The sequence below is a fragment of the Rhinopithecus roxellana genome, chromosome 8, assembly GCF_007565055.1.
Source record: "Rhinopithecus roxellana isolate Shanxi Qingling chromosome 8, ASM756505v1, whole genome shotgun sequence".
In the NCBI taxonomy this organism is placed as follows: domain Eukaryota; kingdom Metazoa; phylum Chordata; class Mammalia; order Primates; family Cercopithecidae; genus Rhinopithecus; species Rhinopithecus roxellana.
In genome coordinates this window covers 6,715,318-6,742,096 of record NC_044556.1, presented here as the reverse complement: position 1 = coordinate 6,742,096, position 26,779 = coordinate 6,715,318, and the positions used below count along the sequence as shown (strand labels likewise).

At 51.2% G+C, this 26,779-nt stretch overlaps 1 protein-coding gene across 4 annotated transcripts; it reads left to right on the top strand.

Moving 5' to 3' along the window:
• The first annotated feature begins 164 nt into the window (after positions 1–164).
• MARCHF2 (membrane associated ring-CH-type finger 2) lies at positions 165–26,503 on the top strand. 4 transcript variants are annotated; one of them, XM_030935574.1, is made up of 6 exons: positions 186–312; positions 8,489–8,716; positions 11,671–11,784; positions 14,013–14,208; positions 17,609–17,818; positions 25,856–26,503. In XM_030935574.1, the coding sequence occupies exons 2-6, from the start codon at positions 8,541–8,543 to the stop codon at positions 26,012–26,014; spliced, it is 855 nt and encodes a 284-aa protein (XP_030791434.1). In that variant the 5' UTR covers positions 186–312; positions 8,489–8,540; the 3' UTR covers positions 26,015–26,503. The 4 variants fall into 4 exon arrangements, with proteins under 4 accessions (XP_010387131.1, XP_030791434.1, XP_030791435.1 ...); XM_030935575.1 differs by lacking the exon at positions 11,671–11,784 and adding an exon at positions 5,878–6,149 and having other exon boundaries at positions 202–312; XM_030935573.1 differs by lacking the exon at positions 186–312 and adding an exon at positions 6,087–6,149.
• The last annotated feature ends 276 nt before the right edge of the window (positions 26,504–26,779 follow it).

Below are 26,779 nucleotides of genomic sequence, written 5' to 3'. Positions count from 1 at the left end.
CCGGAGCTGGGGGCGGAGCCAAGACGCGGCAGGGGCGGAGTCAGCAGCTGCGGCGCAGCGCGGCCTGTGCGGCCCACGGCGTCCCTACCGCCTCCGGCCCCGCCTCTCAGGGCGGGACGTGCGTGGCGATTGGCGAGTGCGAGCGAGAGGCGGTCGCTATTGGCCCGCGGCGCTGTCGGCTCGGCGGGCGGTGCCCGGACGCAGGTGCCGGCCGGAGCGGAGCTAGTGGCGCCTACGGGCCGGGCCGGGCCGGGACCCGGGCCGGGGCGAACGGAGGGGCCTGCGCGGCCGCCCGGCCCGGCCGCGTATCAGGTAGGCATGGGCCTGCAGGTAGGGTCGGAGGACGCCAGTCCGCGGGCTGGCCCCGGGTTCGAGGCCGGAGCTCGGAACCCGGGCGGGACGGCTGGGCTCGATCCCTTGACCACAGCCTTCTCGGGGACGCGGGGACCCCAGTTCCCGTGTCAAGGCCGGTGAGAGGTCCCCGGGGTCCGGTACACAGTAGGCGCCTCTCCGAGCCTCGGTTTCCCCACCTGTGAAACTGGGTCATCCCATTGCCAACCTGCTGGGGCTTCTGGGAGGACTCAGGAAGGAGGTGGCTGGTGCGGAAAGCGTCTGACACACAGTGGGCAACTACTAAGTGGCCAATGCCCTTCCCCAACCTCCTTCTCAGAGCCTCTCTACCTGCAAAATAGTAAGTTATAATATAAAGAGCCAGCCACTTTGCACAAAGATGCTCAAACAGGATACCCTGTACTATATGGGTGCTCAAAACAGGGTTATCAAATGGACATATTGGCGGAGCTTGCAGTGAGCTGAGATCCGGCCACTGCACTCCAGCCCTGGCGACACAGCAAGACTCCGTCTCAAAAAAAAAAAAAAAAAAAAAAAAAAAAAAACGGACATATTGAGCTCATTCAGTTCTTTTGAAACCATACTGAGTAGATGGAAGCACTAGAAATGTCCCCTGTTATACAGATGAGAGAGTCCAGGCTTAGAGAGGTTAAGTGTCTTGCCCAGGGCCACACAGCACATAAGAAGTAGAGGTGGGATTGGAACCTCGTTTCTCATGCAGCGCCTAAAGGAACTGAAGGACACACAGGAGCCTCTCTATGGTAAGGGAAGAGGAATGAATGCAATGACAACCTCCACATTTACCCTAAAAAATATTAAGTTTTTTTTTTTTTTTTGAGATGGAGTCTCACTCTGTCGCCCAGGCTGGAGTGCAGTGGCGTGATCTCCCACTCACTGCAAGCTCTACCTCCCAGGTTCACGCCATTCTCGTGCCTCAGCCTCCCGAGTAGCTGGGACTACAGGCGCCCACCACCACGCCCAGCTACTTTTTTTTTTTTAAGACGGAGTCTCACTCTGTCGCCCAGGCTGGAGTGCAGTGGCTGGATCTCAGCTCATTGCAAGCTCCGCCTCCCGGGTTTAGGCCATTCTCCTGCCTCAGCCTCTCGAGTAGCTGGAACTACAGGCTCCCGCCACCTTGCCAGGCTAGTTTTTTTTTTTTTTTTTTTAGTAGAGAGGGGGTTTCACCGTGTTAGCCAGGATGGTCTCGATCTCCTGACCTCGTGATCCGCCTGTCTCGGCCTCCCAAACTGCTGGGATTACAGGCTTGAGCCACCACGCCCGGCCAATTTTTATATATATATATATATATTTAGTAGAGGCAGTGTTAACCAGGATGGTCTCGATATCCTGACCTCGTGATCCACCCACCTCGGCCTCCCAAAGTGCTGGGATTACAGGCATGAGCCACCATGCCCGGCCAATAGTGAGCTTTTTTTTTTTTTTTTTTTTTTTTTTTTTTTTTTTTTTTTTTTTTTTTTTTTTTTTTGAGACGGAGTCTCGCTCTGTCGCCCAGGCTGGAGTGCAGTGGCCAGATCTCAGCTCACTGCAAGCTCCGCCTCCTGGGTTCACGCCATTCTCCTGCCTCAGCCTCCCGAGTAGCTGGGACTACAGGCGCCCACCACCTCGCCCGGCTAATTTTTTTGTATTTTTTAGTAGAGACGGGGTTTCACCGTGTTAGCCAGGATGGTCTCGATCTCCTGACCTCGTGATCCGCCCATCTCGGCCTCCCAAAGTGCTGGGATTACAGGCTTGAGCCACCACGCCCGGCCAATAGTGAGCTTTTATTGAGCACTTACTGTGTGTGCCAGGGGTTGACTGTGTGGCCTCTCATCAACAGCTCTGTAAGCTGATGATAGTAATTATAATAGGAGCTAATAATTAATTTCTTAACTTTTACTAATTTGTGAACTACATATTATGACACTCCCTCTTTTTTTTTTAGATGGAGTCTCTCTCTGTTGCCCTGGAATGTAGTGACACGATCTCAGCTCATTGCAACCTCTGCCTCCCAGGTTCAAGTGATTCTCTCACCTCAGCCTCTCGAGTAGTTGCGATTACAGATGCCCGCCACCATGCCTGGCCAGTTTTTGTCTTTTTAGCAGAAACGAGGTGGTTTCACCATGTTGACTGGGCTGGTCTTGAACTCCTGGCCTCAAGTGATCCACTTTCCTTGAGCTCCCAAAGTGCGCAAAGTGGTGGGATTACAGGCGTGAGCCGCTTTGCCCGGCCTATAACACTCATTTTATGGATGAGATTACTGAGGCTGAGAGAGTAAAACAGCTGCCTGAGATCACACTGTAGGGAGTTTTAGGGCCCTCTGATTCCTCTGCCCTCTGTTTCCTACCTTCAGGAAAAGGAGCCTGGGCAGGTATGGAAAAGACTGGGGGGCCTCAGTGCCACCCTAGACAAGCCTAGCTAAGGCTGAGCTTTACTTGATGAATTCAGCCTGGAGACTCCTTCTCAGGAGACCCCTCCACAGACAGATTCCACCAGCCCCATCATTAGAATGAGGCCCAGAGAAGCAAAATGACTTGAACCAGGACACCCAGCATTGGTGGCAGAGCCAGGAGGGCCAGGAGTTAAAGAACCCAGGTCTCTTGAGGTCCAGACCCACTCCCTGGACTGTTTTAAGTTCAAGTTCTGACACCACCCCTTCCCAGCTGTGTGACCTTGGGAAGGTAGATGCCTCTCTCTGAGCATCGGCCTCTTCCCCCATCATGGGGTGTAGTTATTGGTTTGTTGTGAAGACTCAATGAGATCTATCTCCAGGCTGTGTGTGGTGGCTCCTGCCTGTAATCCCAACACTTTGAGAGGCCAAGGCGGGCAGTTCACTGGAGGCCAGGAGTTTAGGACCAGCCTGGGCAACTTGGCAAAACACCATCTCTACAAAAAAATAGAAAAATTAGCTGGATGTGGTGGTGTGCAGAGCTACTCAGGAGGCTGAGGTGGGAGGATTACTACACTACTTTCCAGCCTTTTGGGTGACAGAGTGAGACCCTGCCTCAAAAAAAAAAAAAAAAAGAACAGAAGAAAGAAAAGAAATAGGCCAGGCGTGGTGACTCACGCCTGTAATCCCAGCACTTTAGGAGGCTGAAGTGTGGATCATGAGGTCAGGAGTTTGAGACCAATGTGGCCAACATGGTGAAACCCCGTCTCTACTGAAAATACAAAAGTTAGCCAGGTATGGTGGTGGGTGCCTGTAATCCCAGCTACTCGGGAAGCTGAGGCACGAGAATCCCTTGAATCCAGGAGGTGGAGATTGCAGTGAGCTGAGATCGGCCACTGTACTCCAGCCTAGGCGAGACAGCGAGACTCTGTCTCAAAAAATAAAAAAAGAAAAAGAGAAATGACTGCAGTAGCAACCAGAAATGCAGCAGCTCTGGGCTAGACACAGGGCCAGGGCCAGGTGCTGGGGACAGCAGGAGGCAATCTGACAGGGTCCCTTTTTTATAGAATTCACTGCAGGGTGGAACAACAGACATGGCTAAATACGTAGATGAATAAGTAGAATGTTTCAGACAGGGACACATGCCACGAGGGGAATCAAGTGGACCCCAGTGGCACTTGATTGATTGAGACAGGGTCTTGCTCTGTGGCCCAGGCTGGAGTGCAGTCATGCAATCATGGCTCACCACAGCCTCAACCTTCTGGGCTCAAACGATTCTCCCACCTCAGCCTCCTGAGTAGCTGGATTACAGGCGCACACCACCACGCCCGACTCATTTTTGTATTTCTTGGAGAGACGAGGTCTTTTTATGTTGCCCAGGTTTCTCTCAAACTCCTGGGCTCACACTCTCCTCCTACCTCAGCCTCCCAAAGTGTTGGGATAACGGGCATGAGCCAATGCGTCAGGCCCCAGACAGCATTGTCGAGAAGGCTTCTCCAGGAAGGTGACCTTTGAAGGAGACACTTATAACAACTGTTTCGAGTTCAGTGAGATGATGACTATGTATGGAGATTGCTTGGCACAGTATCTGGTTCTTGACAGATAGAAGCTGCTAGTATAATTTTGGTGGTTTGCAGGCCTTGCATTAGCAGATTTACCTGTTCTTGTTTATTTGTTTGTTTTGTTTTGTTTTATCCCTGATAGAAGAGACATTAGAACATCCTATACAGGAGCTGGGATAGTTCCTGTAATATCTGGTTATCTGCAGAAATGTAAAGACCAGGCCAGGGGTGGTGGCTCAAGCCTGTAATCCCAGCACTTTGAGAGGCCGAGGCGGGCAGATCACTTGAGGTCAGCAGTGAGACCAGCTTGGCCAACATGGTGAAACCCTGTCTCTACTAAAAATACAAAAATTAGCTGGGTGTGGTGACACACAGCTGTAGCCCCAGCTACTCGAGAGGCTGAAGCAGGAGAATTGCTTGAACTCAGGAGGCTGAGGTTGCAGTAAACTGAGATCACACCACTGCATTCTAGCCTGGGTAACAGAGTGAGACCCTGTCTTTTTTTTTTTTGGAGGGGGATGAAGTCTCGCTCTCACCCATGCTGGAGTGCAGTGGCATAATCTCAGCTCACTGCAAACTCTGTCTCTCGGGTTTAAGCGATTCTTCTGCCTCAGCCTCCCAGGTAGCTGGGATTACAGGTGCCCGCCACCATGCCTGAGTAATTTTTGTACTTCTAGTAGAGACGGGGTTTTGCCACGTGAGCCAGGCTGGTCTCGAGCTCCTGACTTAAGGTGATCCACCTGCCTTGACCTCCCAAAGTGCTGGGATTACAGGCATAAGCCACCACGCCCGGCCAAGACCCTGTCTTTTTTTTTTTTTTTTTTTTTGAGATGGAATTTTATTCTTGTTGCCCAGGCTGGAGTGCAATGGCGCGATCTCAGCTCACCGCAACCTATGCCTCCCAGGTTCAAGCGATTCTCCGACCTCAGCCTCCCAAGTAGCTGGGATTACCGGCATGCGCCAATATGCCTGGCTAATTTTTTTGTATTTTTAGTGGAGACGGGTTTTCTCCATGTGGTCAGGCTCGTCTTGAACTCTTGACCTCAGGTGACCTGCCCACCTCGGCGTCCCAAAGTGCTAGGATTACATGTGTGAGCCACCACGCCCGGCCAAGACCCTGTCTTAAAAGAAAAAAAAAGGAAACGTAAAGACCTATCCTCAGAGGGGCTGGGATGGAGGAAAGGACTCGCCTCTGCCCGCCTTCCCGCAAAGAGCCCAGCCGCTTCCCCTTTGGCCTCTGAGCTGAAGGTTCTGGTTGCAGGGACTTGGGAGGGACAGCAGCAGGCACCCTGTGTCAGGCCCGGCCACTGCCCTGTGAGTGTTATCTCAGGCCTGCAGTCTTCCTCTTGGGCCCCTGCCTTTGGGTAATACTTGCTTATCTGGCGTGCAGAGGCTGGACTGTGATGCTCTGGAGAACACATGAGGCCAGGAAGGCTGCGGGCTGAGCTTTTTAGAGGGCATTTATCCAGCGGTGAACTGTCCTAGCCCAAGAGTTAGTAATTGCTCCCCCATTGCTTCACCTTCCCACTTTGGGGCTCAGATTTTTTTTTTTTTTTTTTTTGCTTTCTTTTGTTTTAGAGTCTGGAGACTGGGTCTTGCTCTGTCACCCGGCTGGAGTACAGTGGTGTGATCATAGCTCACTACAGTCTTGAACTCCTGGGCTCAAGAAGTTGAGGCTCCCTCCTCAGCCTCCCAAGTAGCTGGGACTACAGGCTTTCACCACCATGGCTGGCTAATTGAAAAAAAAACCTTCAGAGAGACAGGGTCTCTCTATGTTGCCCTAGCTTATCTCAAACTCCTGGCCTCAAGTGATCCTCCTGCTTGGACCTCCCAAAGCGCTGGGATTACAGGTATGAACAACTTCCCCTGCTCTGGCGCTCGGATTCTGATTGACAGTTTAAAAGCTGACTTGGGGTGGGGGTGGGAGTACTTTGGTGAGTACCTGATTGCCTCTCTTGCTTAGACTTTCTGAACACTTGAGGAGCTGCGGGGGCCCTGGACATTGTAGCTCTTGGGGTTTAGACAAGCTGGGGACAGAGATCCTTGGCTCCAGGGCACCTGTATTGGCTTCAAGGAGGTCTCCAGAGAGGGCTCTTGTTCCTTCAATGACATTCTCGACTGGGCTGGGTACAGTGGCTCACACCTGTAATCCCAGCACTTTAGGAGGCCAAGGCAGATGGATCACCGGCGGTCAGAAGTTTGAGACCAGTCTGGCCAACATGGTGAAACCCCATCTCTACTACAAATACAAAAATTAGCTGGATGTGGTGGCTCATGTCTATAATCCCAGCAGTCTGGGAGACTGAGGCAGGCGGATCACCTTAGGTTAGGAGTTCGAGACCAGCCTGGCCAACATGGTGAAACCCTTCTCTACTAAAAATACAAAAAAATAGGCCAGGCATGGTGGCTCACGCCTGTAATCCCAGCACTTTAGGAGGCCAAGGCAGGGGGATCACAAGGTCAAGAGATCAAAACCACCCTGGCCAAAATGGCGAAACCCCATCTCTACTAAAAATACAAAAATTAGCTGGGCGCGGTGGCATGCGCCTGTAGTCTCAGCTACTCAGGAGGCTGAGGTAGGGAGAATCGTTTGAGACTGGGAGGTGGAGGTTGCAGTGAGCCAAGATCGTACCATTGCACTTCAGCCTGGGCGACAGAGCTGGACTGTATCTCAAAAAAATAAAATAAAATACAATAAAAATAAAATAATTAGCTGGGCGTGGTGGTGGGCCCCTGTAATCCCAGGTACTTGGAAGGCTGAGGCAGGAGAATCGCTTGAACCCGGAAGGTGGAGGTTGCAGTGATCTGAGATCGCACCATTGTACTCCAGCCTGGGCGACGAGGGAAACTCCATCTCAAAAAAATAAAAAAATAAAAAAATAAAAATACAAAAATTAGCCAGGCGTAGTGGTGCATGTCTGTAATCACAGCTACTTTGGGGGCTGAGGCAGGAGAATCGCTTGAACCCAAGAGGTGGCGGTTGCAGTGAGCCGAGATCGTGCCACTGCACTCCAGCCTGGGCGACACAGCGAGACTGTCTCAAAAAAAAAAAAAAAAAAGGACTGGTTCTGATACCATATCTGGAAAGGTAGAAAGGTGGTATTAGTTGAAAGGTAGTCCTCCTGGCCCTGGAGGCTTTGAGGGTAAGTAAGAGCAGGCCTAGCTTTTCTTGTCTTCTCTTTTTTAGAGACAGGGTCTCACTCTGTGGCACAGGCTGGAGTGCAGTTGGCACCATCATAGCTCACTGCAGCCTCAAACTCCTGGCTCAGGTCATCTTCCCACCTCAGCCTCACAAGTGGCTGGGACTATAGGCCTGTGCTACCACGCCTGGCCAATATTTTTGGTTTTCTTTTGTAGAGCCAGGGTTTCACCATGTCACCTAGGGTGGTCTCAAATTCCTGAGCTCAGGCAATCCGAGGCAGGCAGATTGTCTTGAATCCAAAATGCTGGGATTGCAGGTGTGAACCACTGCTCCTGGCCTAATTTTCTTGTTTTTTTATAGAGATAGAGTCTTGATGTGTTGCCCAGGCTGGTCTCAAACTCCTGGGGCTAAAAAAATCTTCCTGCCTTGGCTTCCAAAGCACTGGGAATTATAGACGTGAGCCACCACACCTGGCCAGGCCTAGCTTTCCTGTTTGGTTATTTTTTTGAGACAGAGTCTTGCTCTATCGCCCAGGCTGGAGTGCAGTGGCATGATCTCGGCTCACTGCAACTTCTCCCTCCTGGTTTCAAGCGATTCTCCTGCCTCAGCCTCCGGAGTAGCTGGGACTACAGGTGCATGCCACCATGCCTGCCTAATTTTTTGTATTTTTAGTAGAGACGGGGTTTCACCATGTTGGCCATGATGGTCTCGATCTCTTGACCTCGTGATCCACCCTCCTCAGCCTCCCAAAGTGTGGGGATTACAGGCATCAGCCACTATGCCTGGCCAGGGAAGCCTAGCTTTTCTTAGGAGTGTGAGAAATAATACAACCCAAGCTCCTGCTGTATACCAGCCTTGTGCTGAGTTACGTGCATCGTCTCCTTAAATCCTTACTGGCCCCACAGAGGCCCATTTTACAGATCATGCAAACTAAGGCTCAGAGATGTAAATTTTCTAGTGGTGCCTATAGCCTTGACAAGAGACTCAAACCTTAGTCCATCAGGCTCACTAACCTTGCCGCTAACCTCCGCACTGGCCTGTTCCCAGGCTCCTGGGACCATGGGCCTCAGGCCCTGAGGATACAAGGCTCCCTGTGGCCATGACGACGGGTGACTGCTGCCACCTCCCTGGCTCCCTGTGTGACTGCTCTGGCAGCCCTGCCTTCTCCAAGGTCGTGGAGGCTACGGGCCTCGGACCGCCCCAGTATGTGGCACAGGTGACTTCGAGGGACGGCCGGCTCCTCTCCACCGTCATCCGTGCCTTGGACACACCGAGGTGAGTGGTGACCGCGTGGATGTCCTGGCCTTTGCTGCCTCTTCTCTCTGGGCCCACTGACTTTCTCCCAGCCTGCGGTCAGAAGTCCAACCATCAGCAGAGGGCCAAGTGGGTAAACAGAGAAAGAGACACAAACAGTTATTACCTTGTGGAAACAGAAGCCTCGCTTTGGCCAGGTCTGATTCTTTAGGAAAAGCTGAAATTCCAGGCCGGGCGCGGTGGCTCAAGCCTGTAATCCCAGCACTTTGGGAGGCCGAGACGGGCGATCACGAGGTCAGGAGATCGAGACCATCCTGGCTAACATGGTGAAACCCCCGTCTCTACTAAAAAAAAATACAAAAAAAAAAACTAGCCGGGCAAGGTGGTGGGCGCCTGTAGTCCCAGCTACTCGGGAGGCTGAGGCAGGAGAATGGTGTAAACCCGGGAGGCGGAGCTTGCAGTGAGCTAAGATCTGGCCACTGCACTCCAGCCCGGGTGACAGAGCGAGACTCCGTCTCAAAAAAAGAAAAGCTTAAATTCCAGATTATTATGTGAAATCTGAAGGTCAAATGTTGGCAAGTAACACACTTTTGGGAGGCAGTATAGGGGGTGGTCAGGAGTGTAGGCTGTGGGCTCAGTGCCTGGGCCCCGACACTTGAGTGGACACCTCCCTCTCTCCCAGAGTGACCTGGGACAAGTTAGTTCACCACTGTATCTCTCTCTTTTTTTTTTTGAAACAGAGTCTCATTTTGTTGCCCAGGCTGGAATGCAGTGGTGCAATCTCAGCTCACTGCAACCTCTGCCTCCCAGGTTCAAGCCATTCTTCTGCCTCAGCCACCTGAGTAGCTGGGATTACAGGCACCTGCCACCATGACTGGCTAATTTTTGTACTTCTAGCAGAGACAGCGTTTCACCATGTTGGCCAGGCTGATCTCAAACTCCTGACCTCAGGTGATCTGCCCGCCTCGGCTTCCCAAAGTGCTGGGATTACAGGTATGAGCCACTGTGCCCAGCTTCTGTTTTAAAAAAATTTTTTTTTTTGAGAGTCTCGCTGTGTCACTCAGGCTGGAGTACAGTGGTGTGATCTTGGCTCCCTGCAACCTCCGCCTCCTGGGTTCAAGCGATTCTCCTGCCTCAGCCTCCTGAGTAGCTGGTTCTACAGGTACATGCCACCACACCCAGCACCCAGCTAATTTTTGTATTTTTAGTAGAGATGGGGTTTCACCATGTTGGCCAGGCTGGTCTCGAGCTCTTGACCTCATGATCCACCCACCTCAGCCTCCCAAAGTGCTGGGATTACAGGTGTGTGAGCCACCGTACCTGGCCCCTTCTTTTTTTTTTTTTTTTTTTTTTTTTTTTTTTTTTTTTTTTAGGCAGAGTCTCACTGTGTCACCCAGGCTGGAGTGCAGTGGCACAATCTTAGATCACTGCAACCTCTGCCTCCCGGGTTCAAGGGATTCTCCTGCCTCAGTCTCCTGTGTGGCTGGGATTACAGGAGTGAGCCACTGCTACTTTTTGTATTTTTAGTAGACATGGTGAGCCACTGTACCTGGCCCCATTTCCTTCTAATCTGTATCTTTTGCATTATTTCCCTGCCAAAATGTCATGAGCAAAGCCCATTTTCCTAGCGCAGCATCTGAGGGGGGCAGTGCACACAGCACAGCCGCTTAGGGTACTCTGCCCTGGAGTCAGACTTCCTGGGTCCCAGTCCCAGCTGCATGGACTCCTGACTGTGCAAGTTTGCAGAAATGAGTTCACTCTTCTCAGCCTCCGTTTTCTCATATGGAGGCAAAATAGCACCTCATGGCCAGGATGGTGGCTCCCGCCTGCAATCCCAGCACTCTGGGAGGCTGAGGCAGATGGATCACTTGAGCCCAGAAGTTTGAGATCAGCCTGGGCAACATAGGGAGACCCCATCTCTACCAAAAAAATACAAAAAATTAGCCAAGAGTGGTGGCACACACCTATAGTCCCAGCTACTCAGGAGGCTGAGGTGGGAGAATTACTTGAGCCTGGCAGGTCGGGGCTGCAGTGAACCGTGATCACAGCCTGAGTGACAGGGTGAGACTCTATCTCAAAAGAAAAAAAAAGGGCCGGGCACAGTGGCTCACACCTGTAATCCCAGCACTTTGGGAGGCCAAGGTGAGCGGATCACAAGGTCAGGAGATCGAGACCATCCTGGCTAACACGGTGAAACCCTGTCTCTACTAAAAATACAAAAAACTAGCCGGGCGTGGTGGCGGGCGCCTGTAGTCCCAGCTACTCAGGAGGCTAAGGCGGGAGAATGGCGTAAACCTGGGAGGCGGAGCTTGAAGTGAGCCGAGATTGGGCCACTGCACTCCAGCCTGGGCGACAGAGTAAGACTCTGTCTCAAAAAAAAAAAAAAAAAAAAACACCTTCCTTACAGAATGAGACAGACAAATCCAGATGTTGCTCTTAGAATAGTACCTGGTACATAGTAAGTGCTCAACAAATACTGAGGCTTTTTTCCTCTCTTCTCTGAATTTTTTTTTTTTTTTTTTTTTTTTTTCGAGACGGAGTCTCGCTCTGTCGCCCAGGCTGGAGTGCAGTGGCTGGATCTCACCTCACTGCAAGCTCCCCCTCCTGGGTTTTTACGCCATTCTCCTGCCTCAGCCTCCCGAGTAGCTGGGACTACAGGCACCCGCCACCTCGCCTGGCTAGTTTTTTGTATTTTTTAGTAGAGACGGGGTTTCACCATGTTCGCCAGGATGGTCTCAATCTCCTGACCTCGTGATCTGCCCGTCTCGGCCTCCCAAAGTGCTGGGATTACAGGCTTGAGCCACCGCACCCGGCCGTATTTTTTTTTAATAGAGACAGGGTTTCACCACGTTGGTCAGGCTGCTCTCCTGACCTCAGATGATCCACCTGCCTCAGCCTCCCAAAGTGCTGGGATTACAGGCGTGAGCCATTGTGCCTGGCCTCTCCTCTGAATTGGCTTTCCCACACTTTTTCAGGGTTTCCCAGAACAAGCTCCAAACTGATGTGGTTCTTCCTCAAGATTCTCGTCCTTTCTGTTTTCCTGAGTTGGTTTCCGGAGGAGCGGTTCCTTTTTTGTTAACTTTGTTTGTGTGTGTATGGGGGGAGGGTGGGATCAGGGTATAGGTTCAGAAAGGAGGAAGGCAGGCATGCCCTTTTGCCATTGCAGGAGGAAATAACAGTCCAGGGACAGAACTGTTGAGAAAGCAGCCATGAACAACCTGTTGGGCTCTTTTTAAAGCAGCCCGACCCCACCCGGCAGCATGAGAATCTGAGAAAAGGATAGAAAACAGTCATTTCCAGGCAGGCATGGTAGCTCATGCCTGTAGTCCCAGCACTTTGGAAGTCCAAGGCTGAAGGATCGCTTGAGCCCAGGAGTTCAAGACCAGCCTGGTCAACATAGTGAGACCCCCGCCTCTGTAGAAAAAGTTAAAAAATGTTAGCTGTGTAGGGTGGTGCAGCCTGTAGTCCCAGCTACTCGAGAGACTGAGGCAGGAGGATTGCTTGAGCCAGGGAGTTCGAGGCTGCAATGAGCTGTGATCGCACCACTGCACTCCAAACTGGGCAACAGAGCCAGACCTTTTCTCAAAAAAGAAAAGAAGGCCTGGCGTGGTGGCTTACACCTGTAATCCCAACACTTTGGGAGGCTGAGGCAGGTGGATCATTTGAGGTCAGGGGTTCAAGACCAGTGTGGCCAACATGGTGAAACCCCGTCTCTATTAAAAATACAAACATTAGCCAAGCATGGTGGCACATGCCAGTTGTCCCAGGTACTCAGGAGGCTGAGGCAGGAGGATAGCTTGAACCCAGGAGGCAGAGGTTGTAGTGAGCTAAGATCGCACCATTGCACTGTAGCCTGGGTGACTCAAAAAAAAAAAAAAAAAAAGAAAAGAATACAGTCTCTCCGAGAGGAAATCAGCGTTGTCTGGAAAATAGCTCTTCTTTGTGCGACCTCACAGTCTGCCTTCTGGCCAGAAATGTTTGGGAAACAGTGACTCATGGCTGGATGGCCTCTGGGCCACGCTTCCTGCCTCCTCAGCTGCCCTGGGAAGGACCCAGCATCCCTAGAGACTGGGCCAGGGCTGGAGACTTTTCCGAGGCAGCTTTCTGCAGATGCTTTTTATTTCCATTTCCCCCTCACAAGGGCAGAGGAGCAGGTGAGCACTTCCCTCTGGACACATAGGTTTCTCAGGTAGCATGGGCTTCAGGTATGGTTAGATCCGGGAGCCTCCAAAGGTGTCCTTGTGAATCTACCTTTCCCTGTCTCTTGGCTCTGCTCTCCTCTGTGCTGGCATCACTCACAGGTTCCACACAGAGACTAGGCAGCTGCCAGGAGCTCCAGGCTTATGTCAGCCTTGTGGCCGGCAGTTCTAGAGTTTACGGGGAAACAAAGAATTTTAGGAATAGATTGTTGGTGACTCTGATGGTATCATACAAGCCTGAGTTGGTCGCCATGAGCAGGGGTGTGTGCTGTTCTATTTTCTTTTTCTTTTATTCAAATGTTCTCACTCTGTTGTCCAAGCTGGAGTGCAGTGGTACAATCATGGGTCATTGGAGCTTTGAACTCCTGGGCACAAGTAATCCTCCCGCCTCATCCTCCCAGGTAGCTGGGACCACAGACATGCACCACCTTGCCAAGCTAAGTCTTTAAAAAAAATTTTGGGGCCAGGCACGGTGGCTCACACCTATAATCCCAGCACTTTGGGAGGCCAAGGTGGACAGATCACGAGGTCAGGAGATCGAGACCAGCCTGGCTAACATGGTGAAACCCTGTCTCTACTTAAAATACAAAAACACAATTAGCCGGGCGTGGTGGTGGGCGCCTGTAGTCCCACCTACTCAGGAGGCTGAGGCAGGAAAATGGCATGAACCTGGGAGGCGGAGCTTGCAGTGAGCCGAGATTGTGCCACTGCACTCCAGCCTAGGCAACAGAGCGAGACTCCATCTCAAAAAAAAAAAAAAAGAGTTGAGGGTGGGGAAGTTGTGCAGGATAATCAGGGTGGGTATTTTAGGAAAATTTGGAGAGGACATTGGGGGGTGGGTATAACAGATGCCCATGTTGGGTCTGAGAGGGTGCTACAGGTTCCCTGGGAAGGGAACACATCACTGCACCTGTGGGAGTCTGGGAAGGCTTCGCAAGGTTACCTTCCCTGCATCTCCTTCCCAAAGGGAAGGACATTTGGAGCTGGGCATTGAAGGATGAGTAGGAGTTCACCAAGTGGCAGCATGGGGTAAGGGTGAGCTTGTGATCCAGTGGTTAGTGAAGCAGGTATAGACAGAAAGCCCAATCATTGCTCACGGGTCCTATCTCCGTGTCCAGTGACGGTCCCTTCTGCCGGATCTGCCACGAGGGAGCAAATGGGGAGTGCTTGCTGTCCCCGTGTGGCTGCACCGGCACGCTGGGTGCCGTGCACAAGAGCTGTCTGGAGAGGTGGCTTTCCTCATCTAACACCAGCTACTGTGAACTGTGCCACACGGAGTTTGCGGTGGAGAAACGGCCTCGACCCCTCACAGAGGTACTCTTGAGAGTGTGAGACTGCGGTGGGCAGCGGGGAGAGGGCAGACATGAGGGCAAAGGCGAGAGCTGCCCTGGGCAATCTGGTGGTCTCCCCAGGGCAGACCCCCTTACCATGTCTGTCCACCGGGTGGGTCTGCTGACGGTGTGTTGGAAACCAGGCCTGGGGTTTAGGAGCCAGTCTTTCTCTTTCTTCTTCTTCCTTCTTCTCCTTCTTCTACCATTTTTTTTTTTTTTTTTTTTTTGAGACAGAGCATCACTCTTGTTGCCCAGGCTGGAGTGCCGTGGCACGATCTCAGCTCACTGCAACCTCCGCCTCCCAGGTTCACACGATTCTTCTGCTTCAGACTCCCGAGTAGCTGGGATTACAGGCGTGTGCCACCGCCCAGCTAATTTTTTGTATTTTTAGTAGGGATGGAGTTTCACTATGTTAGCCAGGCTGGTCTCAAACTCCTGACCTCATGTGATCCACCCACTGCGGCCTCCCAAAGTGCTGGGATTACAGGCATGAGCCACTGCGCCCAGCCTGTGTCTTTTCATTCGCAGAGATTTCCCGAGCACCTCCAGCATGCCCATCACTCCGTTAGGCACTGGGGACCCAGCCACCAACCAGACACATAGGGCCGGGCACTCATGGAGATTAAAGTCCAGTAACTTTAATTTGGACTTTGAAGCATCGCTTCTGATACAAGGTTACAGAAAAAAAAAAAAAAATCAACGAAGCAACTGGTTTCTGGGAGCAATAGTGCAATAAGGGAAAAACATGTCACAGGGGGTGGGGCAACTTGGGGTGTCAGGCAAGGCCTCAGCAGGAGGTGAACCCCCCTAGCTGAGGCCTGAGAGATGAAGAGTAACAAGCTGCTGGATGCAGTGGCTCATGCCTGTAATCCCAGCACTTTGGGAGGCCAAGGCGGGCAGATCACTTGAGGTCAGGAGTTCAAGACCAGCCTCACCAACATGGTGAAACCCCTTCTCTACTAAAAATACAAAAAAAAAAAAAAAAAAGAAAAAGAAAAAAGAAAAAGTCCAGGCACAGTGGCTCACACCTGTAATCCTAGCACTTTGGGAGGCCAAGGTGGGTGGATCACCTGAGGTCAGGAGTTCAAGACCAGCCTGGCCAACATGGCAAAACCCTGTCTCTACTAAATATACAAAATTAGCCAGGTGTGGTGGTGGGTGCCTATAATCCTATCTACTAGGGAGGCTGTGGCAGGAGAATTACTTGAACCCGGGAGGTGGAGGTTGCAGTGAGCTGAGGCTAAGCCGCTGCACTCCAGCCTGAGTGACAAAGCAAAACTCTGTCTCAAACAAGAAAAAAGCTGGGCGTGGTGGTGCATGCCTGTAATCCCAGCTACTTGGGAGGCTGAGGCAGGAGAATCACTTAAACCTGGTAAGCGGAGTTGGCAGTGAGTTGAGATAGCGCCACTGCACTCCAGCCTGGGCAACAGTGTGAGACTCTGTCTCAAAAACAAAAAAACAAAAAAAAGAAAACAAGGCTGGACATGGTGGCTCACAATCCCAGCACTTTGGGAGGCAGAGGAGGGTAGATCCTCCTGAGGTCAGGAGTTCAAGATCAGCCTGGCCAATGAGGTAGAACACCCTCTCTACTAAAAATACAAAAATTGGCTGGGCATGGTGGTGGGGACCTGTAATCCCAGCTTGAACCCAGGAGGCGGAGGTGGCAGTGAGCCAAGATTGCACCACAGCACTCTAGCCTGGGCAACAAGAACAAACTCCGTCTCAAAAAAAAAAAACTAGAAAACCCCTGGCCCACCTGGGAGTCAGGGTGTAGGGAGAAAAGTGGGAGGGAGGTCCAGTCCCTTCACACACCATCCCACACCCACTTTGGTCTCCATGCTACAGCCACATGGCTCCCTCCCAACACATCTTGTCTAGGCTGCCTCCCCCTACCCCAGGGCCTTTGCATCTGCGTCCCCTGCAGCCTAGAGCCCCATCTCCCCCATTCTTCACATGGTTCCTTCTGTTCATTTCGTTCTCTTCAATGTCACCTCCTTGGCAAGGCCTTGCCCTGTGTGATCATTCACCCATTTCATACCTCCACTGCCAGCATGGGAGGGCAGGGGCCCTTTCTGTCTCATCCACTGGAATTTCATGAATCAAGCCCATTTCTTGGCTGGGTGTGGTGACTCATGCCTGTAATCCCAGCACTTTGGGAAGCCAAGGTGGGAAGATCGCTTGAGGCCAGGAGTTCAAGACCAGCCTGGGCAACACAGTGAGACCCTGTCTCTATAAAAAAATTAAAGAATTTATTATTATTATTATTTTGAGACAGAGTCTTACTCTGTCACCCAGGCTGGAGTGCAGCATGTGATCTCGGCTCACTGCAACCTCCACCTCCCAGGTTCAAACGATTCTTCTGCCTCAGCCTCCCGAGTAGCTAGGATTATAGGTGCGTGCCACCATGCCCAGCTAATTTTGTATTTTTAGTAGAGATGGGGTTTCTCCATATTGGCCAGGCTGGTCTCGAACTCCTGGCCTCAGGTGATCTGCCCACTTTGGCCTCCCAAAGTGCTGGGATTACAGACATGAGCCACTGCGCCAGGGCTTTTTTTTTTTTTTTTTTAAAGCCCATTTCTTTTGCCCTGTCATCTGGGGGCGGCCAAGCGTAGCAGATTAGTAGCCAAGGACGCTTCAGCCCTGGAGCAAGACTTCCCAGGTTGCAGCCCCAGCTTTGTGGACTTTGTAGCTGTGTGAGTTTGCTCACTTGAGTTCATTCCTCTGTGCCTCAGTTTCCCCATCTGTAAAATGGGGGTAAAAGTGCCCAGCACCTGGCAGGCCCTGGCTCCTCATGGGCTCAATAAATGTTTGAAAGAAGGAAAGGGCCAGGCGTGGTGGCTCACACCTGTAATCCCAGAACTTTGGAAGGCTGAGGTGGGCAGATCACAAGGACACAAGTTCGAGACCAGCCTGACCAATATGGTGAAACCCCCATCTCTACTAAAAATACAAAATTTGCCGGGCATGGTGGCGCTTGCCTATAATCCCAGCTACTCCGGAGGCTGAGGTGGGAGAATCCCTTGAACGTGGGATGTCGAGGTTGTGGTGAGCCGAGATCATGCCACTGCACTCCAGCCTGGCTGACAGATCGAGACTCTGTCTCAAAAATACATATACATACAAAATTAGCCATGCATAGTGGCTCTTGCCTGTAATCCCAGCTACTCTGGCAGCTGAGACAAGAATTGCTTAAACCCGGAAGGTCGAGGTTGCAGTGAGCCGAGATTGCGCCACTGCACTCCATCCTGGGCGACAGACCAATAATCCGTCTCAAAAAAAAAAGAAAGAAGGAAAGGAGAGAGGGAGGCCTAGACCTGGAGGTCCTGACCCCTCCCCCTCAGCAGCCCCTCCTCTGCCCCCTTTCCCTGTCCTCTCCCCTGCAGTGGCTGAAGGACCCGGGGCCGCGGACCGAGAAGCGGACGCTGTGCTGCGACATGGTGTGTTTCCTGTTCATCACGCCGCTGGCCGCCATCTCGGGCTGGTTGTGCCTGCGCGGGGCCCAGGACCACCTCCGGCTCCACAGCCAGCTGGAGGCCGTGGGTCTCATTGCCCTCACCATCGCCCTTTTCACCATCTATGTGCTCTGGACGCTGGTGAGTGGCCGCGGCTTTGCAGCATGCATCTGAAGCTCTGCCGCTGGGAGCAGCAGGGCCAGGGATTTGACACCTGGTATATGGGGTACGGTGCTCCCTGGCAGCCTCTGTCTATGGCCCTGGGTGGAAGAGAGCTTCTGAGGTCACCCTGCCTCTCTGGGAGCTTCAGATTCCAAATGTGACAAGGTCTAGGGAATCCCTGAGCTAGGTGTAAACCCTGACCTGAGTGCAGGAACCCCCATCCATGAACCCCCAAGATTAGGAGTGGGGCAAAGAGGAGCAAATGCTTGAGAGAGAGATTGGGGGAGAACAAATAAATGGGGAAATAGATGTAGATTAAGAAATTGAGGCTGGGCACAGTGGCTCACCCCTCTAATCCCAGCACTTTGGGAAGCCAAGGCGGGTGGATCACCTGAGGTCGGGAGTTCGAGACCAGCCTGACCAACATGGAGAAACCCCGTCTCTACTAAAAATACAAAATTAGCCAGGTGTGGTGGTGCATGCCTGTAATCCCAGCTACTTGGGAGGCTGAGGCAGGAGAATTGTTTGAACCCAGGAGGCGGAAGTTGCTGTAAGGCGAGATCGTGCCATTGCACTCTAGCCTGTGTAACGAGCGAAACTCCGTCTCAAAAAAAAAAAAAAAGAAAAGAAAAGAAAGAAAGAAATTGAAAGGGAAATCCCAGGCACAGTCGCTCACTCCTGTAATCCCAGCACTTTGGGAGGCCAAGGCAGGTGGATTACCTAAGCCAAGGAGTTCCAGACCAGCCTAGCCAACATGGTGAAATCTTGTCTCTACTAAAAGTACACAAATTTAGCTGTGTGTGATGGTGGATACCTGTAATCTCAGCTAGTCGGGAGGCTGAGGCAGAAGAATCGCTTGAACCTGAGAGGCAGAGGTTGCAATGAGCTGAGATTGTACCACTGCACTCCAGCCTGTGCGACAGAGTGAGACTCTGTCTCAAAAAAAAAAACAAACAAACAAACAAAAAAAAAAACAAAGAAATTGAAAGGGGAAAGCCTGGTGCAGTGGCTCACACCTGTAATCCCCACGCTTTGGGAGGCTGAGGTGGGCGTATTCCTTGAGGTCAGGAGTTTGAGACCATCCTGGGCAACAATGGTGAAACCCCATTTCTACTAAGAATACAAAAAATTAGTCTGGTGTGATGGCACACACCTGTCATCCCAGCCACTAGGGAGGCTGAGATAGGAACATCACTTGAACCCAGAAGCCAGAGGTTGCAATGAGCCGAGATTGTGCCACTGTACTCCAGCCTGGGCGACAGAGGGAGATTCTGTCTTTAAAAAAAAAAAAAAGAAGGAAAGAAAAGAAAAAGAAATTGAAGGGGAAGAGAGAGAGGAACTGAGATGAAAACATTGAGTGAAACCAGGCCCAGTGGCTGTTAACACCTGCAATCCTAGCACACTGGGAGGCCGAGACAGGAAGATTGCTTGAAGCAAGGAGGTTCAAGACCAGGACGGGGCAACAAAGCAAGATGTCCATCTCTTTAAAAAATGTAAAAATTAGTGGTAGGCCAGGTGCAGTGGCTCACGCGTGTAATCCCAGCACTTTGGGAGGCCAAGGCGGGCGGATCATGAGGTCAGGAGATCGAGAACATCCTGGCCAACATGGTGAAACCCCGTCTCCACTAAAAATATAAAAATTAGCTGGGCGTGGTGGCGCGTGCCTGTAGTCCCAGCTATTCGGGAGGCTGAGGCAGGAGAATCGCTTGAACCCAGGAGGCAGAGGTTGTGGTGATCTGAGATCAAGCCACTGCATGCCAGCCTGGTGACAGAGTTACACTCTGTTTAAAAATAAATAAATAAATAAATAAGAATAATAGAGTCAAGTGCGGAGGCTGACGCCTGTAATCCCAGCATTTTGGGAGGCTGAGGCAGGCAGATTGCTTGAGCTCATGAGTTCGAGACCAGCCTGGGCAAAGTGGTAAAACCCCATCTCTACAAAAAGTACAAAAGTTTATCGGCCATGGTGGTGCATGCCTGCAGTCTCAGCTACTCTGGAGGCTGAGGTGGGAGGATCGCTTGAGCACTGGAGGCAGAGGTTGCAGTGAGCTGAGATTGCACCACTGAACTTCAGCCTGAGTGATACAGCCAGACTTTGTCTTGGAGAAAATAATAATATTAGTAAAAGAAAAAGAAAAAAAAGGCTGGGTGCAGTGGCTTACACCATAATCCCAGCACTTTGGGAGGCTGAGGCGGGCATATCACTTGAGGTCAGGAGTTCAAGACCAGCCTGAGCAACATGGTGAAACCCCGTTTCTACTAAAAATACAAAAAATTGGGAGGCCGGGCGCGGTGGCTCACGCCTGTAATCCCAGCTCTCAGGGAGGCAGAGGCGGGAGGATAGCTTGAGCCCAGGAGTTCGAGACCTGCCTGGGTAATACAGCGAGACCCCGTTCTCCACAAAAAGGAAAAAAAAAAAAAAGACAAAAAAAAAAAAAAAAAATTGGCCAGGTGCGGTGGCTCACACCTGTAATCCTAGCACTTTGGGAGGCCGAGGTGGGTGGATCACGAGGTCAGGAGTTTGAGACCAGCCTGACCAACATGGTGAAACCCTGTCTCTACTAAAAATACAAAATTGGCCGGGCGCGGTGGCTCAAGCCTGTAATCCTAGCACTTTGGGAGGCTGAGACGGGTGGATCACAAGGTCAGGAGATCAAGACCATCCTGGCTAACCTGGTGAAACCCCATCTCTACTAAAAAATACAAAAAACTAGCCGGGCGAGGTGGCCGGTGCCTGTAGTCCCAGCTACTTGGGAGGCTGAGGCAGGAGAATGGCGTGAACCCGGGAGGCAGAGCTTGCAGTGAGCTGAGATCCGGCCACTGCACTCCAGCCTGGAGGACAGAGCGAGACTCCGTCTCAAAAAAAAAAAAATACAAAATTAACTGGGCGTGGTGGCACGCGCCTATAATCTCAGCTACTCGAGGCTGAGGCAGGAGAATTGCTTGAACCTGGGAGGGAGAGGTTGCAGTGAGCTGAGATTGCACCACTGCACTCCAGCCTGGGCAACAGAGCAAGACTCCATCTCAAAAAAAAAAGAGGCCGGGCGCGGTGGCTCAAGCCTGTAATCCCAGCGCTTTGGGAGGCCGAGACGGGCGGATCACGAGGTCAGAAGATCGAGACCATCCTGGCTAACATGGTGAAACCCCGTCTCTACTAAAAAAATACAAAAAACTAGCCGGGTGAGGTGGCGGGCGCCTGTAGTCCCAGCTACTCGGGAGGCTGAGGCAGGAGAATGGCGTAAACCCGGGAGGCGGAGCTTGCAGTGAGCTGAGATCCGGCCACTGCACTCCAGCCCGGGCGACAGAGCGAGACTCCGTCTCAAAAAAAAAAAAAAAAAAAAAAAAAAAAAAAAAAAAAAAAAAGAAAAAAAAAATTAGCCAGGTGTGGTGGCACATGCCAGTAATCCTAGCTTCTCGGGAGGCTGAGGCACAAGAATCACTTGAATTTGGGAGGTGGAGGTTACAGTGAGCCAAGATCACGCCACTGCACTCCAGCCTGGGTGCCTGAGTGACAGAATAAGATTCTGTCTCACAGAAAAAGAAAAAAAAAAAAAAAAGAGAAAAAAAGCCTGAATGAGAGACAGAGACAGACAGAATGACGGGGGTGTGAAGTGTTGTTCTAGGCCTCTGGTAGGCAGCAGAACCATTGCTTAGAGGCAGAAGTTCCACACAGTCTCACCCCTCAGACATAACCACTATTGTCCAGCTGTAGGGGAGTCCTTGCCTCACAAAGTATTTTTCAATGCACCTACCAGCATTTTTTTTTTTTTTTTTTTTTGAGACGGGGTCTTGCTCTGTTATGCAGGCTAGAGTGCAGAGTGCAGTGGTGCAATCCTGGCTCACTGCCACCTCTACCTCCTTGGCTCAAGCGATTCTCCTGTCTCAGCCTCCTGAGTAGCTAGGATTACAGGCACGCGCCACCACGCCCAGCCAATTTTTGTATTTTTAGTAAAGAGATGGGGTTTCACCATGTTGGCCAGACTGGTCTTGAACTCTTGACCTCAGGTGATCTGCCTACCTTGGCCTCCCAAAGTGCTGGGATTACAGGCATGAGCCACCGTGCCCGGCCCCTACCAGCATATTTTAAAATATGTAAACTGGATGAAATCATAGCTACTGTTTTAGCATCTGCTTGTTTTCATTTTGCTGGTGTTCTTTTTAAAAAAAAAAAAAACAGGCCGGGTGCGGTGGCTCAAGCCTGTAATCCTAGCACTTTGGGAGGCCGAGACGGGCGGATCACGAGGTCAGGAGATCGAGACCATCCTGGCTAACATGCTGAAACCCCGTCTCTACTAAAAAATTAGCCGGGCGTGGTGGCGGGCACCTGTAGTCCCAGCTACTCGGGAGGCTGAGGCAGGAGAATGGCGTAAACCTGGGAGGCGGAGCTTGCAGTGAGCCGAGATCCTGCCACTGCACTCCAGCCTGGGCAACAGAGTGAGACCCCGTCTCAAAACACACACACACACACAACGAGGCAGCCACCCAGCAGACATTCATTGTGTGGGTGTACCATATTTATTTAACCAATCACTTTTGACAGGCACTGGGATTTTTTCCAATGTGTATGTGGTTTTATTTCTACTTCTTCCTTTTTTTTTTTTTTTTCCATTATGAACAGTGCTTTGGGCACTGTCCATGCAAATCTTTCTTGGGAACTTGCTTGGTCAAAGGATGTGAACCACTGACATTTATTGAATGATCGATTGATTGATTGAGCCGAAATCTCACTGTGTTGCCCAGGCTGGAGTGCAATGACATGATCTTGGCTTACTGCAACCTCCAACTCCCCGGTTCAAGCAATTCTCGTGCCTCAAGCCTCCTGAATAGCTGGGATTAAGGCATCTGCTGCCATGTCTGGCTAATTTTTGTATTTTTAGTAGAGATGAGTTTTCACCACTTTGGCCAGGCTGGTCTCGAAATCCTGGACCCAGGTGATCCGCCCACCTTAGTCTCCCAAAGTGCTGGGATTATAGGCGTGAGCCATTGCACCAGGCGACCTTTTTTTTTTTTTTTTAATTTTTTTTTTTTGAGACGGAGTCTCAGTCTGTCACCAGGCTGGTTGGCAGTGACACGATCTTGGCTCACTGCGACCTCTGGCTCTCAGGTTCAAGCAAGTCTCCTGTCTCAGCCTCCTGAGTAGCTGGGACTACAGTTGTGCGCCACCACGCCCAGATAATTTTTAAATTTTTAGTAGAGACAGGGTTTCACCATGTTGGCCGGGATGGTCTTGATCTCTTGACCTCGTGATCGGCCTGCCTCTGCCTCCCAAAATGCTGGGATTACAGGTGCGAGCCACCGTGCCTGGCCACTTTTAATTTTTTTTAGACTAATTTTTAGAGCAATTTTAGGTTCACAGCAAAATTTAGCAGAAAGTACAGAGAGTTCCTGTATATCACCCTCCTCCATACACACACAACCTGCACAGCCTCCCTCACTGTTAACATCGTGTACCCAAGTAGGGTATTTGTTAGAATCAGTGAACCTTCATTCTCCCTTTAAAACCATAGTTCACATTAGGATTCACTTTTTTCATTTGTTTGTTTTGCAGTGGTTATCTCGCCCTGTCTCCCATACTGGAGTGCAGTGGTGTGATCTCCGCTCACTGCAACCTCTGCCTCCTGGGCTCAAGCGATCCTCCCACTCAGCCCCCCGAGTAACCAAGACCACAGGTGTCCACTACCACACCTGGCTAATTTTTGTATTTTTTGTAGAGACAGGATTTTGCTATGTTGTCGAAGCTGGTCTTAAACTCCTGGGCTCAAACCTTGGCTTCCCAAAGTTCTGGGATTACAGGTGTGAGCCATCACACCTGGCCTTTGTGTGTGTGTGTGTGTGGCGGGGAGGGGATAGGATCGTGCTTTGTCACCCAGACTGCAGTGCAGTGTGGTGTGGTCATGGCTCACTGCAGCCTCAACCTCCCAGGCTCAATTGATCCTCCCACCTCAGCTTCCTGAGTAGCTAGTATTGCAGGTGTGTGTACCACGCCTGGCTAATTTTTGTATTTTTTTGGTGGAGACGGAGTTTTGCCATGTTGCCCAGGCTGGGAGTTGACTCTTATTGTTGGACATTTATAAGTTTTGATGAATGTATAATAAATGACATGTATTCACTTTTTTTTTTTTTTTTTTTGAGACAGAGTCTCACTCTATGCCAGGCTGGAGTGCAGTGGTGCGATCTCCACTCACTGCAACTTCCGCCTCCTGGGTTCAAGTGATTCTCCTGCCTCAGCCTCCCAAGTAGCTGGGACTACAGACATGTGCCACCATGCCCAGCTAACTTTTGTATTCTTGGTAGAGATGGGGTTTCACCGTGCTGGCCAGGATGGTCTTGATCTCTCGACCTCGTGATCTGCGCACCTTGGCCTCCCAAAATGCTGGGATTACAGGCATGAGCCACTGCGTCCAGCCATATTCACCATTATAATATCAGGCAGAGTAGTTTCATTGCCCTAAAAATCCTCTGTGCTCTCTCTATTCATGCCATTCTCCTTTTCCCCAACCCCTGTTCACTGCTGATCTTTTTACTGTCTCCATAGTTTAGCCTTTTCCAGAATGTCCTATAGTTGGAGTCATTCAGTATGTAGCATCTTTAGGTTGGTTTATTTCATTTAGTGATATGCATTTAAAGTTATTTTTGTGACTTAAGGGCTTTTTTTTCTGAGGTAGAGTCTCACTCTTTCACCCAGGCTGGAGTGAAGTGGCCCGATCTCAGCTTACTGCAGCCTCCACACTCCTCCCTGCCGGGTTCAAGCGATTTGCTTGCCTCAGCCTCCTGAGTAACTGGAATTACAGGCACACACCACCACGCCCGGCTAATTTTGTATTTTTAGTAGAGATGGAATTTCTCCATATTGGTCAGGCTGGTCTCGAATTCTCGACCTCAGGTGATCTACCCACCTTGGCCTCCCAAAGTGCTGGGATTATAGACTTGAGCCAGGGCGTCCAGCACTTTTTTTTTTTTTCTTTTTGAGACAGGATCTCACTCTGTTGGATTGCAGTGGCGTGAGCACAGCTCACTGCAGCGTCAACCTCTAGGGCTCAAATGATTCTCCTACCTCAGCCCCCTAAGTAACTGGGACCATAGACCTGGGCCACCACATCTGGCTGATTTTAAAATATTTTTTAGAGACAAGGTCTTGCTTTGTTGCCTAGGCTGGCCTCGAACTCCTGGGCTCAAGTTATCCCCCCGCCTTGACCTCCCAAAGTGCTGGGATTACAGGCATGAGCTACCTTACCCAGCTTAGTTTCTTTTTAGCACGGAATAATATCTCATTATCTGGAAGCACCACTGATTATTTATTCATTCACCTATTGAGTGACATCTTTTTTGCTTGCATGTTTTGGCAATTATGTGACTGATTTACATTAAAAAAAAATTTTTTTTGAGACAGGGTTTCACTCTGTCACCCAGGCTGGAGTGCAGTGGCACGATTTCGGTTCACTGCAGCCCATATCTCCCAGGCTCAAGTGATTCTCCTGCCTCAGCCTCCCAAGTGGCTGGGACTACAGGCCCATGCCACCACGCCGAGCTAATTTTTGTATTTTTAGTAGAGACAGAGTTTTTAGTAGAGACAGGGTTTCTCCATGTTGCCCAGGCTGATCTTGAACTCCTGAGCTCAAGTGATCTTCCCTGGCACCCAGCCTTCCAAACTACTGGGATTACAGGCGTGAGCCACCGTGCGGGGCCTGACTGGTTGACGTTTAATGCCTTCCAAGAGGCTGTTTCACTCCCTTCCCACTGAGAGGCAGGAAAGGAGCTCCCCTTTGCTTCCTGCTGGTGTGTGTGCGGTGTATCTTGTCTTTGCAGGACTCTGAAAGCTGGTGGGTGTCACCAGGATTGTGAATGGGTCTGTGTGTGTGCACTTTGCGGGAGGAATGTTCATAAGCCAGCTCTGCTTCTGGAAGCATGAGCCCCAGCCGTGGTTTGGGCCAACGCAGGTGCCACGGCAACTTGCTTTCCTCCTTTGCGGGTGGAGTCCTTCTCAGCGCCCCCGCTCACTGCAGGACTGCCCCGCAGGTCTCCTTCCGCTACCACTGCCAGCTGTACTCCGAGTGGAGAAAGACCAACCAGAAAGTTCGCCTGAAGATCCGGGAAGCGGACAGCTCTGAGGGCCCCCAGCATTCTCCGCTGGCGGCTGGACTCCTGAAGAAGGTGGCAGAGGAGACGCCAGTATGAACACTGGGCTCTCCGGGCCCTGCAGCAGAGAGGCCAGAGGTAGCTGGCAATACCCTGTCCTGTGGAAGGACGGAAACTGCCCAACACTTCCCGCACGGCCTGAACGCTTCTTAGGCCAAGAGACACCATGCGGAGCCTAGTCTGTGATCCTGTGTGAAGATACTATCAGGGTTTTTTCTTCTTTTTTTTTTTTTTTTTTTTTTTTTTTGCACACTGTTGTTCATATCGAGGACAGGTGGACACGGTCCTGAGCTCTGGACGGAGCAGGCACGCTGATCTCATTCTGAGGTCCACATGGCACCTTCTGGGCCAACATCTGTGGCCGGTGTATCAAGGGCGCCCTTAAAGCTGGAACATTCCAGCAAGCTTCTTGCGCTTCTCTGCACCCGGCAGGCCCACTTTCCTGGCACCCTCGACTTTATATAAAAGTTGCACTGCATTTCAAAAACCCACCCCTGAATGAATAAAAGGAGCCCTGGCTGGACAAAATGGACTTGTCAGTTACGTTTCTCAAAGGAGACCTCCCAGGGAGGGACCATGTGGAGGTAAAAAAGTAACCTTGGTGGCCGGCCGGGCGCGATGGCTCACACCTGTAATCCCAGCACTTTGGGAGGCTGAGGCGGGTGGATCATGAAGTCAAAAGATCGAGACCATCCTGGCCAACATGATGAAACCCTGTCTCTACTAAAAATATAAAAATTACCTGGGCGTGGTGGTGTGCACCTGAAATCCCAGCTACTCAGGAAGCTAAGGCAGGAGAATTGC

Excerpts from the sequence above, each read along its gene's own strand:
- MARCHF2 (XM_030935574.1), top strand. The coding sequence starts at position 8,541 with ATGACGACGGGTGACTGCTGCCACCTCCCTGGCTCCCTGTGTGACTGC. Across the intron at positions 8,717-11,670 it reads CGTGCCTTGGACACACCGAG|GGTTTCCCAGAACAAGCTCC; the intron begins GTGAGTGGTGAC and ends ACACTTTTTCAG. Across the intron at positions 17,819-25,855 it reads TCTATGTGCTCTGGACGCTG|GTCTCCTTCCGCTACCACTG; the intron begins GTGAGTGGCCGC and ends ACTGCCCCGCAG.